The following is a 17,500-nucleotide window of genomic DNA, read 5'->3' as shown; positions in this document are numbered from 1 at the left end:
AGGAAATTATCCTTTCACGCAAATTGTAAGAATTCCAGACAAGTCAAATGTCTGATATATAACTGATTCCTGTCCGAAGATTATCCGTTCAAGTAAAAAAATTAAAATTGCTCAGATCTTACTTTACTGCAGGAGAGAAGGAATTTAACGTCGAGATTTATAATCAATTAATTATTTCCAGCATTGAATAATAAATATCTGAATGCATCAGAATCAAATGCATATGATTATTATTATTTAATCGTGATTAATAACTTTGAATATATTTTCAAAATAGTTTTATATGTGTGAGTACATAGGTAAACAAATTTTTTATTTTCTTAACATTTGACTATACATTTTTTATTATTCGAAATCTAGAGAATTATGATTTGATTGAAACACTTGATTTACAAACGGAATGGAAATTTGATTTGTAAAATATTCAACATCCAGCGGATAATATATATTACGTACGAAAATATAAACTCAACGAAATAAGTGAGGGAAATTATTATTGTTGTGAAGTTTGAGAGTACAAGAGAAGGCAGATCCATCCCTCACTCCTATTTCCTTCTAGGAACACGCGGAATGCAATAACGCGAGTTACTTTCGATCCGTTACATGGGGGCCTATGTGAGAAAGCCGTGCTCTTTGTATCAAAACTAGCAAACTTTTTCAATGGAGAACCATCATTCTCACGACGATGCTTAATACCCGTGGGTAAAATGTGTGTGTGTATATATATAATATATATATAGATCTTTTCAATATATTCATTGTTTATATATATATATATATATATATTCTTTCTTTAAATAGATAAACGAAAGGAAAATGGCGTCGATCGTCGTAGAATCTAATTAACTATCAAATTATACGAATTATGACACTACTTTTGATTTCCTACTTTTTTTCTCTTTTTACATGAAAAAACATGGCCGTCAACGGTCATTAACTCATCACTTAACACAAAATATAAGAATATTACAAATTATTTCTACATAGATAGTGATGGTATTAAATATTCATATAGTAAAAATACGGAAATACATTTCTATCGTACGAATATTTAAAATTACGACTTAATAATGTATATACATACATATGTATGTATATTGTATAAGAGTATGTTAGTAATACAAAAAAAAGAGAAAAGAAAATAATAAAATAAAAAGTAAAATCTTTTTATGTTAACAAATGAAAAAATGAAAAGGAAAAGAATACTCGTATGACGACAATAATATAGCATAAGATTGATGTTACAATTTTCCAATAAAAAAGAAATTATTAAGATTCTTTAATTTGATATAGAATAATGAATATTCAGACATTGTTAATCGACTTAACGAATCCAATATTTTCATTGTTTATCTAATCTCCTATCGACAGAAGGATCTTAAAAGGATTTGATTAAATTACTAAACGTTTAGGAAGGTACTGTTTTCGTTTTTAATTTTAAAAGAAAGAACACAAAATGGCGTTCAATCAAAAAGTCTAATCATCCGAATGGAACATAAAAATGATCTGTAGATAACTACATACATGTATACATACGTACGTATCTACCTACGTATGTACGTATGTAGATTACGTAAAAGTATGCAAGAAATAAATCTTATAAAAAAAAAAAAAAAAAAAAAAAAAGGAGAAAGAAAAAACACAGAAAAAGAAAAACGAACGATAAAATTGCGTTTAATCGTAACAATGTTAAGAAAGGTTAGCCTTCAATCGAATTGCACGTTTATCATCGCCCATAAATGTCACCCTCTCTCTCTCTCTCTCTCTCTCTCTCTCTCTCTCTCTCTCTCTCTCTCTCTCTCTCAAACACACACACACACACATCCCTTCCTCCATAAGAATAAACTTTCGAATCTAATTACGTATAAGACATTTCCTTCCCTACATTTTTACCGTTAACAAACCAAGCCCCCGGGGCTTGGTAAATACAACAGTTGTGCATGTGATATTAAAATTAGATTCGACTTACTGTTAAATGTAGATTACCGTGGAAACGGGATTGGAAGGAAAGATAAAAAAGAAGAAAAAAAAAAACAAAACAAAAAAAAAGAAAAGAAAAGAACAAAAAAAGAATCTGAGATAGAGATAAAAAGAGATAAAAAGACAGAGAGAGAGAGAGAGAGAGAAAGAGAGAGATGACAACCAGTCCCGGTTGATGTTTACGACGCAACGTTTAAATCTTCTCTTCCCGATGTAAAACGGTTCTATGAATGGGGAAAGTCACGTGTGAGAGAGACGAAAAAGAAAACGAGAGCAAGGGGGTGGTGGTAGAGGGGGGTTTGATGGAGATGGTGATGAAGGGGAGGGACAAGGGGGACATGGGGAGACGGAGATAATAAGCAAGCCGTGCGAAAAATGTCTCTAGGAAATGTTTGTTTTGTTCTCTCGTCCTCCATTATTAACGATGCGGCAAGTTGCTTGCTTGCTTGCTTGCTTGGTTCCTTGGTTGGTTGGTTGGTTGGTTGGTTAGTTAGTTTGTCAGTCAGTTAGTTTCACCGTTTTGTCGATCTTCTCGATCGAGTGAGAGAAAGAGAGAAAAAGAAGGAGACAGAGAAAAGAAAGGTGAAAGGTCACGTGTGAATGCTAAAAAGGGAAATTTCGTCGCACAGTCTAATCCACCCCTTTCCCCTTATCCCGCCAACTTCCTGTTATCTTCCTCATCACTATCTCCATCATCGCCATCACGCCCAGTTACACCCCATTACGTATTCCAGGGGAAAAAAAAGAAAGAAAGAAGAGAGAAAAAGAGGAATGGTAAGAAAGGAAAAACGATTCGAGGAAAGTGTTGGATCTTGTGAGGGAGATACGACATTCTTACGATCTTCATTTCCGTTTTGCTTCTTTCTTTCTTTCCTTCTTCTTCTTTTTTTTTTTTTTTCTTTACGTTCATATATTTTTTTTTTATTCTTTCTTCCTTGTCTTTTACTGTCTCCCCTTTTTTTACTGCATCTATTTCTTTTTCCACGATGTCGGACGAAGTGAAGGTAGTCTTTCATAGAGAACGTTTAAAAACACGTTTAGAGATCGAAGTAAAAGGATACGAGGAGGTATATATATATATATATACATATATACGTTAGAACGTATCAACGTTAGAAAATTATTTAGAAGATGTTTTGCTGATCGGTGTTATCTAGCTTTTACGACGCTTCAAGATCTATCAAGTTTAAAAATGGATGTAATCAGATAAGAGGAGAATAATTTGTTGAATGCGGACGTATATCAGAAGAAATGAATGATGCAGAAATGTAATCGGTATATAATGCGTTTCACTTTCTGTGTTCTTAAGAAGACGATATCATACATTTAATTTTGTTTTAAGAATTTACAAAAAAAAAAAAAGAAATAGAAATAGAAATTAAAAATAAAAAGAAAATAAAAAATTCCAAAGTTCGCATACGTACGTATCTTAGCAAAGAGAAAAAAAATGTTATTCGTGAACAAATGGCACCTTAAAATAATGGTTTAAAAAATGTATGTTTTATATTGAATAGACAATAAACATATCTCTTAGAAATTGAGATGTTCTTAGAAAGACGAGATCATAAATTTCTTTTTGGTTAGAAAATTGAAAAGTGAAAAAGAATTACGAATAATAATGTATGCATGCATATCTTACCGAACGAAGTTAATCCATAAACAAACTTTTACTTCGGAATAATGATTGAAATTATTTATGCATTACGTTGATCAAAGATAAACACACCTACACTGTACGATAAAGTCTGACGCCATCGTTGGTTTAACGAGCAGTAAGTTTAATCATTTAAAAGGTTTAATTAAAAACGACCAATCCAATTTCATTATAATATTTTTCGTTATAATATCGTTGTAATAAGATAAAAGAAAAGAAAGAAAAAAGAGCATTGACAAAATGATAGAAACTCGATAGAAAATTTGGATTATGTTCTCTTAATGTATGCGATCGAGTCAATGAAAAATTTGCACGGTCATGAGGTCGAACAAGTGGACCGAGATACTTTCTAATTCGCCGATCTCGAACGAGATGAACTCTCTTACCGAGTGACCTTTGAACCGAGTAACCTGAATGTTTCGTTCTTTGTACATATATATCTGCGAGTGTGTCTGCTGTCCGTAACCCCATCAACGTATTAATATTCTATCTGGAACTATTCTCGAGGATAGGAACGTTGAAAATTTAAATAACGAACAGTCTAGCCGATCGATGAAGATCTTATCATTTTAACTTCAATTCACGGACCCCTTGGTTGTATTGTGTATTGTTTTAACAAAGTGGAAAGACAACGAGGAGAAACTTTCTGGTTTCTTTTACTTTTTTTTTTCCTAAACGAAGGAATTAGGAGTACTATGCATTCATATGTGTGTGTATGTGTATGTATTATTGTTCAAAAATCAAAATTGTTTTTTTTATAATTATTAATATGAATTTAATATAAGAATATATTTTTTCGGAAAGATATCGTATAGTCATTGCGAATTCTTGAACAGATCGATCTAATCTTCTAATCGGATTTTTGTTCGATATATATTTTTGTTTTTAATTATTTTATCTGATATATATATATATATATATATATATATACATACATTCTTAAAAAATTATTTTATCCAATATATATGTATATATTTTTAATTATTTCTCAATCTATATCATTTATATGTTATATCTTTCATCGTTCATTTTTTGTTTCTTTTTTTCTTTCATTTTGTTTGTTTGTTCATTTTTCGTAATCATAATCTCAAGTGTATATATATATATATATATATCTTTTCTTTTTTCTTTTTATATTTATTGTTCGATCGTTTAGATTTAATAATTATACGTAGAAAGTTACGAGAGTTGAAAGCTGTCGTTTAAATAGAATATTCGATCTCTTCACGGTCGAAGAAGTACATTTCTTTACGTTGGTATCGTGAAATCGATTAATATTCAATTAATCGATAATCTTAATTGAAAGAATATTAGCACAGTGGATCTATCAAGATTTACTTTTTTTTTTTTTTATAACTGAACTTTCCTCGACTACATTTCGAGATCGTAGTATATAATGTACTTACATAAATTCAATCGTTTTATTTGAATTATTCAGTTTTATGGATAAGATGCGACTATTTGAATAGAATGTAAATGAGAAATACAAGAAGTGGATGATAAACGAGACACACGAAGAAAGAGAGAGAGAGAGAGAGAGAGAGAGAGAGAGAGATAGATAGTAATTTTCATGCGCCAATTAACAAATAGACTGGTAAGTACACATCATAGTAAACTATTCTTCGTACATTTCCAAACGTCATAATATCAATGTAAGCGAGAAAATTATACAATTATTGTATAAACGAGAAAATTATTAGATAAAAGATATATGATCTTCTTGTGTTATAATTTAGATTATTATTGGGTGTATGAATGTTTTTTTTTTAAGATTTAATATTCATTGACAACTATTTGATATTTATTTATTTATTTATTTATTTATTTATTTATTTATTTATTATTAATACCGATATTTTGACGATATTTAATTTTACTTTAATATCTTTTAATATTCTTTCGTTATTCAATTTAATTATTTTCATTTTATATATTTATATATATATATTCTTTTTTATTTATTTATTTATTTTAGATTATTTCATGATTCTTATATTATCTCACTTTATTCTGTTAATATCGTACTATATTATATTACATTCTCATTTCTTCTTTTTTTTTATTTTTATTCATCCATATTGAATTTAAGAAACATCGTTGACAACGAACAAATAAGCTTAGAGGGAAAAGGGGAAAGAAAAAAGAAAAGAAAAAAGTCAATACTCGTTTTACTCGCTACGATTTACCTTTCAAACGGAGAAACTCGTATTTGTCTTTTATACGATTAGAAGAACGAACAGAATGCAGTGATACTTCTAATTCTCGTTGAACTTTCTCAATGTAGTTTCTCAATGAAATATCAATGACGTATTTGTCGACAATTAAATTTTTCATTCTGTTTTTTTATTTCATTTTTTCTTTTCTTTTCTTGCCAAATACTTAGTGAATGTTTATTATATTAAATTGTTTTCATTAATTCGAGAGCTTAGATAAAAATATCGATGCTCTAAAACGTGTCGAACAAATATTTCATTGTAAGCCGACCAGATACCTTGTTATCGAAAATAATGGATTAGCATGTTATTAGTTAGCCTACGTGTACATGTGTTTTTACATATGTACATTCATGTATTTTTATGTATGTACATTCTCTTATCGCATTATTTATATACTACGTTTATTTTTTTTTTTCTCTCTTGAAAAATATCTTGTTATTACAAACATATGTAACGCAAATAAAGAAAAGAATTATGAAATTATTAAAATATATTATATATTTAATAATCGAAATTATAATTACGAAGAATATTTATTTACGTCTAATAAGAAAATACAATTATCAATTGGTCCTTGTTATAAAGATCGAAAGTTTCTTATCATTGCTAAAGAATCTTATCGTTTCTCTGTCAAACGGAAAGAAATAAGGAAAGGAAAAAAATAATAATAAAAGACGAAAGATCGATAGCATAGTCACGTAAATGATAAGAATCATTAAAAATTCTAAGATAAGCATCCATCTTCGAACTAATACGATTTATTTTGATCGTGTCAATTCGCGATATTCTACGCCTAAATTTATTAATCGGACAGATTCGTATCATATATGTCTCATTTCGATCCTTATAATCTTTATGATCGATCTTCATTAAAAATGTATGTATATGTGTATGTATAGGTGTGTAAATGCACAATAAAATATAGTTTGCGCAAAGATTAATTTTATTTTTTTTTTTTTTTTATAAAAATTCATTTTAAATAAATTTTATATATGTATATGCGTATATAGTTCCAGCCTCTACGATCAACTAAATTTTTGTTCTATTTTGCATGAAAAAAAAATACCGAAAAAAATATATAAAAAAAAAAAAAAAAAAAAAAAATTTGCGTGTGTAATTTGTTTTTGCCAATTGTGGATACAATTATCATTATTATTATTTTTATTTTTTTTACAATAATCGAGACTGGAATCTCATCGTTTGAACTTCTCTCCACTTCGTTCGAGATTTTCTTCTCACCATTAAAGAAAAAAAAAAAAAAAAAAAAAAAAAGAATATATATAAAAATAATAAAAAAATAAATACAAAATACATAAATACAAAAAATTGAGTATTGATAAATAATGATAACAATTGCAAAAAGTAATAATAAATAAATTTGTACTCACGGAAGTAGTTGAGCGTTTCCCGGATTTGTTCCGGCGACAGTTTCAAATCGACGTCCTCAGTTTTTAGCGCTGGTGATGGAATAAACCAATCCGCGTTCTCGTAACCTAAAAAAAAAAAAAAAGAAATCATTAAAATAATTAAAAGTCATTCAATTACCGAGACTCTTTCTGCTTCAATGCTATTTCTCGATTATTTCGATAAACATATAATAAAAGAAAAAGATGAATAAGAAACAGTTGCTTATTCATCTAGTATTTCATTCAAATTTCATTTTTTTTTCTTTCTTTGAATCAATTTCATCTATTTTATCTTTCCTTTTATTTCGTTAAAGTTTGTTCTTTATAATTAAAAAAACAAGATGGCGACTTTCGACGACAGGAAGTTACTTTCTACGAATAAATAATTTTTATATTACTTTATTACTATTATTATTGTTGTTATTATTATTATTATTATTATTATTATTAAAGTTTAACAAGTGTATCTAATATATTGGAATTAATTTTTTGTTACTATTCAATTTCCTTTTTCTTTTTTTACTATTTTTCGTATTTATAATTAAAAAATACACGAAAGAGAAAGGTGCGGTCCAATATCCTATCCTGTTCTAAAGCTTCATTTTATTGGTTCGATACGCGATACGATCTCATAGTTTACTACAGAAGCAAACGATTAGTCACGCTTCTCTCATGGTGTCCCATATATACGGGCTATACAATCTAATTAGTTAGGCGACTCGTAATTCGATCGGTGTTGGCACCTGGTGAAGGGAAATACGGTTGTTTTGGTTCATTGAAGATTAAAAAAAAAAAATAAAATAAAATAAATAAAGAAAAAACAAAATAAAATAAACAAAAGAAGAAAACAATTTCTCGATCGAATAATCGTAAAAATTTTTGCAAAACTTTCTTCGAATGTTTAACAATAAAATATCTTAAGTAAAGTCTTATAAATTGGCTTTGTTGAAACCATTAAAGGTAAAAATTTGAATATTTTTTATTTATAGATATATATGGATTAGATGAAATAAAAAAGGACTTGATACTATTTTCTTCAAGATCATTTTTTTCCGCGATATATAATATTCGTGTATAGTATTTGACTAATGTGTTATATACGAAATGACACGTGCTAATTATTGTCATAAAAATAACAAGGAAGAAAGAAAAGAAAGAAAGAAAGAAAGCAAAACGAAAGAAAGGAATAAAGAAAAAAAAAAGAAAAAAGAAAAAGAAAAAAATTATTGCTTGTAAAGCAGAAAAATAATGAATACAAATTATAGTGATCGACAAAGCTCCCGACTCTTTCATTAATCTCCAACGACGCCTATCCAATTTATGTTTTAATTATATCATGAAAGATAACGACTTTTGTTGTTAAGACACCGAGAAATATAGATAATAATAATGCACAGGGCTGAAAATTACCTCTAGGATATAGAAATTGGGATTTTCTTTTTCTTTTGGAATTTATTTTTTCCTTTTCTCTTTTTATTTTATTTTTCATTGATTTAATTTTGTTTATTAATCTAAGAGTCATTCTAAATCCTCTTCGTCTTCGATTATTTCTTTTTCTTCCTTTTTATTCGTCGTTAAAGAATGAGTCTTTGATAACACGCGCGACCTTGAAGAACTTAATACTCGAAGAGACCTTGCGAAACACGAACTCGTTTGTTTGACTGTAAACGAGACTGTGGGTCGTCTTAAAAAGAGAAAAAGAAAAAAAAAAAGGAAAAAGGGAAAGAAAAAAGAAAAAAAGTGATATAAAAAAAGAAAATTCAAGTTTTTCTCTATCTCTCTCTCTCTCTCTCTTTCTCAAAAAAGAGGCTGTCGTCTTTTCTTAGTTTCTTCTTCAAAAGACTAAAACGTGTTCTTCTTACGAGAGTACTTCTGTGGACATTAAAAACACGTGTGAAAGCAAACATATTCCGGCGGGGAGTCTAGAGATCATGCTGAGATGGAAAATTTTTTACTTCGTCGCTAATTATTCTCGTATACAGGTTCTCGTAATAAGAAACTGCAAAGTTCTGAGAAAGTCATATCGAACAAAAAATATAATCGAAAGAAACAAAATGTCGATTGATATTAAAAGATTTCGATGATAAACGTATTAAAATTCTTTCGGTTTTATCGCGAGAGGAAGACTTTCATGAGAACGGAAAAAGGAATTTAAGGAGAAAAAAAAAAAATGGATAAAAAAAAATTTAACGTTTAACATTTTCTGAAATTTGTCCACTAAAAATTTTGTTTTTTTTTTCACTGTTTTTCTTAACGTTCCTTTTAGAAAATGATAGAAGATAAACTCGAAAAAGAAAAAGAATTAAAATTGTATTTTAAATATGAAGAAAAAAAATATATATATATATTTTATATTTAACTTATTATTTATACGTCTCGATTATTTCAAATATATTATATATCTATTTCGAATTTATTTTTGGAGTATATAAAAATCTAATATATATTGGAGTATATAGTGTATCAATAAAATGGTATATTATATAAAATATAGTATCTACTATATATTATAATTTATTATAATTTTTATATTTTATATATTATATTGAATATACACACTATTACATTACAGTATAACGTACTATATATTAATAAATAAATAAAAAAAGAATAGAAAAGATCTAATATTAAATTTTACATATAAATGATTAAAAATTCTTTCTTTCTTTCTTTCTTTTCTTTTTCAATAAAAAGTAAAAACGGTAGAAAAAGAAAAAGAAAAAAAGAGATAGAAATAAAATAAAATGAAAGTTAATTCCTTCCCAGGAAGAAAAGTTCATTGATCTTAAAATAGAGTGAAATCTATTCTCATTGTAAAATAAGAATTAAGAAAAGATAAACAAATAAACTAAAAAAAAAAAAAACAAAAAAAACAAAACAAAACAAAAAGATTGACAAAAAGAAAAAGAAAAAATGAAAGCTACCATCGTAATAGAAGTTCGCTGACCTTGGGACAGACTGATACTTTTTTTATCTTTTTTTTTTTTTTTAACTAGAAATTGAAAACTACCAAAAAAAAAAGAAAAGAAAACAAGAAGAGAAAAAAAAATTGATTCGAAAGAAGAAGAAAAAAGAGGAGTAAGAAAGAGGGAGAAAGGAGAAAAAATAAAATGGAATAAAAAAATAGAAATTAAATGAAATGAGAGATAATTCGTGACAACGTAGAGAAGTTCACTAACCTTGAAATTCCGTGAGGGTGTCGGCCCGTAGACGATACCTGGGAATCTGTTCCTCCAGCAGACTTATGATCTCTACTTCTGGCAATTCACCTCCGCTGCACACCTCTGAAACAAATCACGATGCACAACACTCAGTTATTACATAGTAGGAACGCATCGTATATTATCTTAACGTTCCTTCTTCTTCTTCTTCTTCTTCTTTTTCTTTTTCTTTTTCTTCTTTTTCTCTCATCTTCTCTCATGAGAAGTTACGAGGTGCATTGCTCGAAGGAGGAACGATTAGCGTCGGTCTGCAAGTATCTAAACATCACCTTCTATCTCTTTCTCTCTCTCTCTCTCTCTCTCTTTCTCTCTGTATTTCATCTATCTCTAATCTACGAAGCACGAAGGAGAAATTTTCTACTAAAGCGTACGCCGAGTTACGTGGGTCGATAATAATTACTTCGAAAATCATCGCAAGAGAACACACAGTGCTCCTACGAAGAACTCGACGTTTGCTAAATGATCCCGAAGCAAGGCTTCTTCACGCCTTCAACATTTTTTTTTTTCTAATATTATCCGAGCTACAACGTTAATGGTAATCGTGTAACTACCTTACCTCTTCTATTAAGGAAATTAATAATCCTTGATAATGTACAAATTAATATCTATTTCTTTTTCTGCTTCTTCTTTCTTCTTCTTCTTCTTTTTTCTTTCTATTTCTCTTTCTTCTTTTTCTTTACATTTAATTTGACATGAAATCATACGAGGTCAACATATAATATTATAAATGAATATGATCACTGTGAATAACGATCATATTCATTTTTTTTTTTTTTTTTTTTTTTTTTTTTTTTTTTCTTTTAATTTAACACGAAATCATACGAAGTAAACGTTTCAAATTTAAAAGTTAAAGAATGAAATTTCATCGAAAAAAAAAAAAAAAAATTTTTTTGATAATGTTTTTCTTTCTTTTTTTTTTTTTTTTTTTTTTTAACTTAACAGAGATGGATTCGTAAATAATTTTCCTTCTATCCTTCACGAAGTCGCGATAAATGATCACGGAATTGAGTAAGATTGGAAACGGACGTTAGAATTATTTGGAGCGAAAAGTATATCAACATACATTCAAATAGCCCGCCATTCAATCGTTTGCCCTTTAAAGGATATATAGAATACGAGGTTATCTTTTCGTGGCACGCATTTCTTTTACGGTTACTATATGAATCGAAACAAATGTGTATATATACATACATACATATATAAATATATATACGTACGTACGTATACGTATATATTGTCATTAACCTGTTGAAAGATTAGAAAGATTTTCTGATCGGTTAACATATGCTACACATGTATATATAAATTGTACAAAATAAATTATATAATTTTAAGAATTAGAATCAATGAAAGTGCGAATAAAAGAAAAAAATATATATATATATTGCTCTACGTATAAAATTTATTTTTATTCGAAATAAAACTCGATCAGAACAATGAGATCTTTAATTTCGAATAAAATAAATTAATCGTAGAATGAATAATTGTGAAACCTCCGTGTATAAAGTGCTCTGGTATAACTATATCAAGATATGCAAGTACAAGATTTATAATTGCATATGCATGTGCACTTGGGAAAAAAAATAATGCTCGTTCATGCGCACTTGAGAAAAAAAGCATGATTTGCGAATACGTAATCCATCTTGAACTCTAACATATTCTTTTTTTTTTATTTATTTAAAGGGGATAGAAAGTAAAAAATAAAAAGGAAAAAAAAATCGACGATTATGAAATCTTTGAAAGAAGGGAAAGGAAAAAAAAAAAAAGAAAAGATGAGAACCTTGAGAAAAAAATTCTTTTCATCGCGTCAAGTTAAAACAAGTAAACAAAACATTCGTACGCTAAAAAGCTTCGTACGTGCATAGACGTGATACGTAAGACGTAAAACGTAAAGTTTCGAACTGATATGCGTATTCTCTGATGCGATTGATTGTTCAAAGATGACGTAATATAATAATAATAAAATTATATGACAATCATAAGATATAATAATATATAAGATGACGTAATAATAATATACAATTTTTTCTGTGTCTCGTTTCAAGTTTTTAACTATTTTTTTTTTTTTACACATCCTTAACTTCTCTTTTGTTAGAATTTTACAATTTGATTCAGGTTACGTCACGTTCCTTTCTTCCTTTTTTTTTTTTTTTTTAAATAGAGCGTAAAACGAATCATTTATTTATTAAAGATAAACAAAAATTCGATGAGATCGAACGAGATCGAGAGGTCTCAGTTGCAAGAAGTCGAAGTCACGCTCGAATAAAAGAGAAACCGAACGAGAGGGAAGACAATAATTGTGTTGTGAGTAAAGATAATAAAAAGAAAAAAGAAAAAAAAAAAGGAAAAAAAGGAAATGGAGAATTACGAATTCTATTCATCTCGATATTAGAAAGATCACTTTCGTACTCCGTAAGCGGAATAACAACAATGCAATTACGTTCCTCGATCGCGTGATCTATAGATCTCATGCCAAGAGGAAAACTCAATTTAAAAATTTTAAACAATTCTGAGCAATTTCTAATTCTATTTTTTCTTTTTTTTTTTTTTATATTGTTTCATACACTCGTTGCTCTCATTCATTTTCAAAATGATATATATATATATATATATATATATATATATATATGTATATATATGTACATACACACGTACATACATATGCGTGTATATTTTATTTAAATATAATAACAAATCTATTTAATAATATATTTACTATACCTATATATATATATATATATTATGTATACATATATATTTATTTCAATATATTTTTTTTTAATATACCCATTTAATCACATAGTTCTATAATAACAGATCTATAAAATAAATTTACTATATATATATATATTTTTTTTTTATATATATATTTATTTAAACATATTTTTTTGATGTTTAAATAATTATATTATATTAAAACAATAATATATTTATATATTAAAAAAATATATATACAGACAGATAAAGTAAAATTTAATTAAAATTTGGAGAAAAGAATTCTTTCCTTGTTTTCTATTATAATAATATAAATTTTCCATCTCCCTCCTCTCACCTCCTAGATCTAGCGAATACCGTCATTTTTCCGGTCAACCGATCAACCATTCACATAGAATAATTCGTGAATTCAAATCTTACGGCCGACTTTACGAGCATACGGAAGTCAACGTACTCGTATCGGTTGTTCGGTTCGACGACCGTCTTTTAACGCGCGCAACCGTGAACGCGTAGAGTTACCATCACTATACACGGTGGTCTTCACGTATAATCATTTATTAGATATACATATATATTACTCGTATTACGGATCCTCCTGTCAATGATACCACGTAGATCCGGATGAATCGACTGAAGCATGACTAACGTTCATGCGTGATATATTAAATTAATTTCGTCTTCGATATTCAATAATAACATAACATTTTTCTTTATATTATTATTGAGATTAAATGTAATAATGATTATTTGAGAAAAAAAAAGGGAAAAAGGAAAGGAATTAGTGAATAAGAAATATTGTCGATTTCTATAGACTATTATGTTGAAGGTAATAAAAATCAATTTGAAAAGAAAAGAAAACAAAAAGAAAAAGAATATATATATATATATATATAATTTTCTTGATGTTAGTATTATTAGGGGGAAAGAAAAAAATTAATAAATAAAAGAAATAATCGAGAATTGCAATTCTCAACTTCTCAAGAAATTTTTAAGTACGATGTTGGGATCTAGTAAAAATTGATTTAAAAAAAGAATGAAGGAAGCCAAAAAAAAAAAAAAGATTAAAATAATATTTTCATACTTATAGTCGTTCGTTTCATCCGTAATAATCAATACCTATCCAGATATTCACAAAAAAATTGCAAAAAAAATTACTACCCACTGTCACTGGCACGACTTAACGCGGGAATTTCGAAACAATGATGCACATATCGTTTCTATTTTATTTTCTAATTTTTTTTTTTTTATTTATTATTTTGAAAGAAACGCGATAACAGCTCGTCCGAGGGTAAAGAAACTGAAGCAAACGATGACATTTTTTTTACAAAGCTGCGGCTATTAAACTGCGTCGGCGCAAGACTGCAGCCGCTGATGCAGCCAAACTCGAGGCCGATGCAAGCTTGCCTCACTTGAACTTTGTACTTGTTATTATTCTTTCCATCTTAAACACGATTGTTAAATAACAAAAAAGAAAAAGAAAAAGAAAAAAAATATGTTTATTCAAAAGATGAAAACAAAAAAAGAAACATTTTTTTTCTTATTTAAAAGAAAGAAAAAAAAAAGAAGAAAAATTGTTAAGAAATAATAATGATTGATATTTAATAAATGATATTAAACCAAACAGATAAAAAATTGTTTCCTTAAAAAAAAAAAAAAAAAAAAAAGAAAGAAAAAAAGAGAGAGAGAGATCAAAAAACAATTTTGTATAATAGTCGATATTAGTACGATTAAAATCGATTTAACACGTTCCTTCAAGATATACAAAACAAAGATATATTTGTTTTCAAGGTTTAAAAAAAAAAAAAGAAGTGAAGTCAGAAATAGAACGATGTCGTCACACAATTTAAGAAGTATTCCGTAACTTAACGTCGATAATGTTTCCGGCCATTCCGGCGATTAACGAGAAACTTTGCGCGGTTGGAAACATATTCTAGATTTTAATCTATAATTTGAAAAAAAGAAAGAAAGAGAGAGAGAGAGAGAGAGAGAGAGAGAGAGAGAGAGAGAGATATGCCCGGTCGAGCGAAAATGATAAATCGTGCTCGAGTTGGAAGAGAACGTGTGCTGCCACACGTCGGAAGTCGATGAAACTACGAATGAAAAGTACCGACAGCTTCCTGCCGTCGATAACGATGGAAACTTAAGTATCGACCGAATCGATCGGAGAAAAAAGGAATAAAAAAAAAACAAGAATTAATCGAAATAACTAATCGATTCACTAACGATCTTTAAAACGTTTCAATGTAATCTCTCTATCTCTCTTCTCTCTTTATCTCTACCTCTCGAACTTACATTATGTTATTTAACACATGTAATACAAGATACGTTAAAGAGATAAATCAGCGAGGCGCCTTACGAATGAGAGTTAATGAGGCATAATAAGTTTATTAATGACTTTTTACGTGTCGTACCGTCTCGCCATTTGTTGAGTATAGCTTCACGTCTTTCAAGGATGCTTTTCAATTCCGAAGGACCTCTTGGCCGTTTCTCATGCCTCCTAGATACGATCATAATCTTCCCTACCGATCCAAACTTCCCCCACTACTTTCTCTTTATCTCTTTCTGCACCTCTCTTTCTCTCTCTCTCTTTCTCTCTCTATTTATCCATCCATGTCTCTCTTCTCGTTAATCCGCGTCGAGTGCTTTGACGACCTTGAACCTTTCGCCTTCGTATTCAATGAACTTCACCCTCGTGTCGAATCGTATGTATATAAATTCACAACGTTTCTACAACGTCGTTTCAGATCGTTTCATTCGTCCTCGAGACTCGATACACGTCACACGTACGTAATAACGTACTCGCGTATATGCATATATATATATATATATATATACGTGACGTATTAAAGGACACACTTTGATTTTCGTTTAAAACGACTGATATCTCCCTATACTCCCTATACGGAGAATTTTTAAAAATGTGCCTCGTCTTGTCGTTTATTCTCTACTTGGCACAAAAATTATAAGCACTTACTTTTTTGTTCGAATTTTTACTACTTCTTCTTCTTCTTCTTGTATTTTTTTTTGTCTTTCTTTCTTTCTTTCTTTCGTTTTTTTTTTCTTTCTTTATTATTATTCATCAATCATTCAACTTACATTATGTAACTTTTCTCTCTCCCTTTCTTTCTCTCTCTCTCTCTCTCTCTCTCTCTCTCTCTCTCTCTCTCTTCTTTTCTATTCTTTTAAAAGAAGATTAAAGTTCGAACGTACACGCCAGATGTAATACTTAATTATAGATACTTTCCTCTTTTTTTCTTGTTTCTTTTTCTTCCTCTTCTCCTTCTTTCTATTTTTTTTCTTTTTTCTTTCTTTCTTTTTTTTTTTTGTAAAAATAACGACTCACGTAAACGTTCGTTTCATATGTTTTTTTTTTTAAATTCTCCTTTCTTCCTTACTTACTTACTTCCCTCTCTCCCTCTCTCTCTCTCTCTCTCTCTCTCTCTCTCTATCTCTCTCTCTCTTTCTCTCTTTCTCCCACTCTCACCACTACTATTCATATAAGATCTATTTAACAAATCTTCTTTTTTACGCACGATCTAAGAGCACCGGGGGGTTCTTTTAGAACCGCAAGTCGACGGAGAACTCCATACAGTAGGCGTCTTCGACTCATCAACTCGATTCGAAGAAAATAGAAGCTAGACCGGCTGCCATTCTGGACCATTGCCAATTTCGATAAAACCTCAATTGCTTCGATTCAAACCAGGAAAATCTATTTACATGATATTTTTTTATCATTATCACCATTATTTCTTTTCTTATTCTTACAATATCGACGATCGTCGAAAAATCTATACTTCCTCATTATTTTCTAAATATTTCGTTAATATTCTCACTCCCTTTCTTTCTAAGCTTTCTTCTTTTGTTTTCTTCTTTTCTAATACAAAATGGCGTTGTGCTCGAATCAAATATGTTGCAACAGTGATCAACGAAAATAACGTTTTATTTATTTTTTTTCTTCTCTTTACTTTCTTTTTATTTTCATTTTATTTCTAATATATTTAATGAATTTTATTATAAACATCGAAAATAGAAAATTTTCGATGGTTTCTCCGAGAAATTCTTAAGAAAGTTTACTGTAAGCAAGTCGGTAAAAAGTCACGTAACGTTAGTCGTTCTTTCTCGGTCGGTAACTCGTTAAGAATATTTACTACGTCTCTTTCTCTCTTTCTTACTCTTTCGACGAATAAACAAAAATATGAAAATCTTTTAGACAGATAGATAATTAGATAGATAAGTATCTACTATACGTACGTACCTAGGATCGATGTTTTAATAACGTAAAATAAAAAGAAAAAGAAAAAAAAACAT

At 28.8% G+C, this 17,500-nt stretch overlaps 1 protein-coding gene across 4 annotated transcripts in view; it reads right to left on the bottom strand.

Annotated features, from left to right (window-relative positions):
* LOC127062419 (trafficking kinesin-binding protein milt) overlaps positions 1-17,500 on the bottom strand; it is a 65,996-nt gene that overhangs the window by 36,685 nt on the left and 11,811 nt on the right. For 3 of the 4 annotated variants that reach the window (XM_050990598.1, XM_050990602.1, XM_050990603.1), the window contains exons 3-4: positions 10,436-10,540; positions 7,239-7,343 (exon numbers count right to left, since the gene is read on the bottom strand). In XM_050990598.1, the coding sequence (XP_050846555.1) occupies positions 7,239-7,343; positions 10,436-10,540 (210 nt within the window). Of the gene's footprint in view, positions 1-7,238; positions 7,344-10,435; positions 10,541-15,603; positions 16,710-17,500 lie in introns of those variants that run through there. The other variant, XM_050990604.1, reaches the window with a different exon arrangement.

This window comes from Vespula vulgaris, chromosome 3, assembly GCF_905475345.1.
Source record: "Vespula vulgaris chromosome 3, iyVesVulg1.1, whole genome shotgun sequence".
Classification (NCBI taxonomy): Eukaryota; Metazoa; Arthropoda; class Insecta; order Hymenoptera; family Vespidae; genus Vespula; species Vespula vulgaris.
Note: the sequence above shows the minus strand (reverse complement) of the source record. Positions and strands in the feature narration are given on the sequence as shown.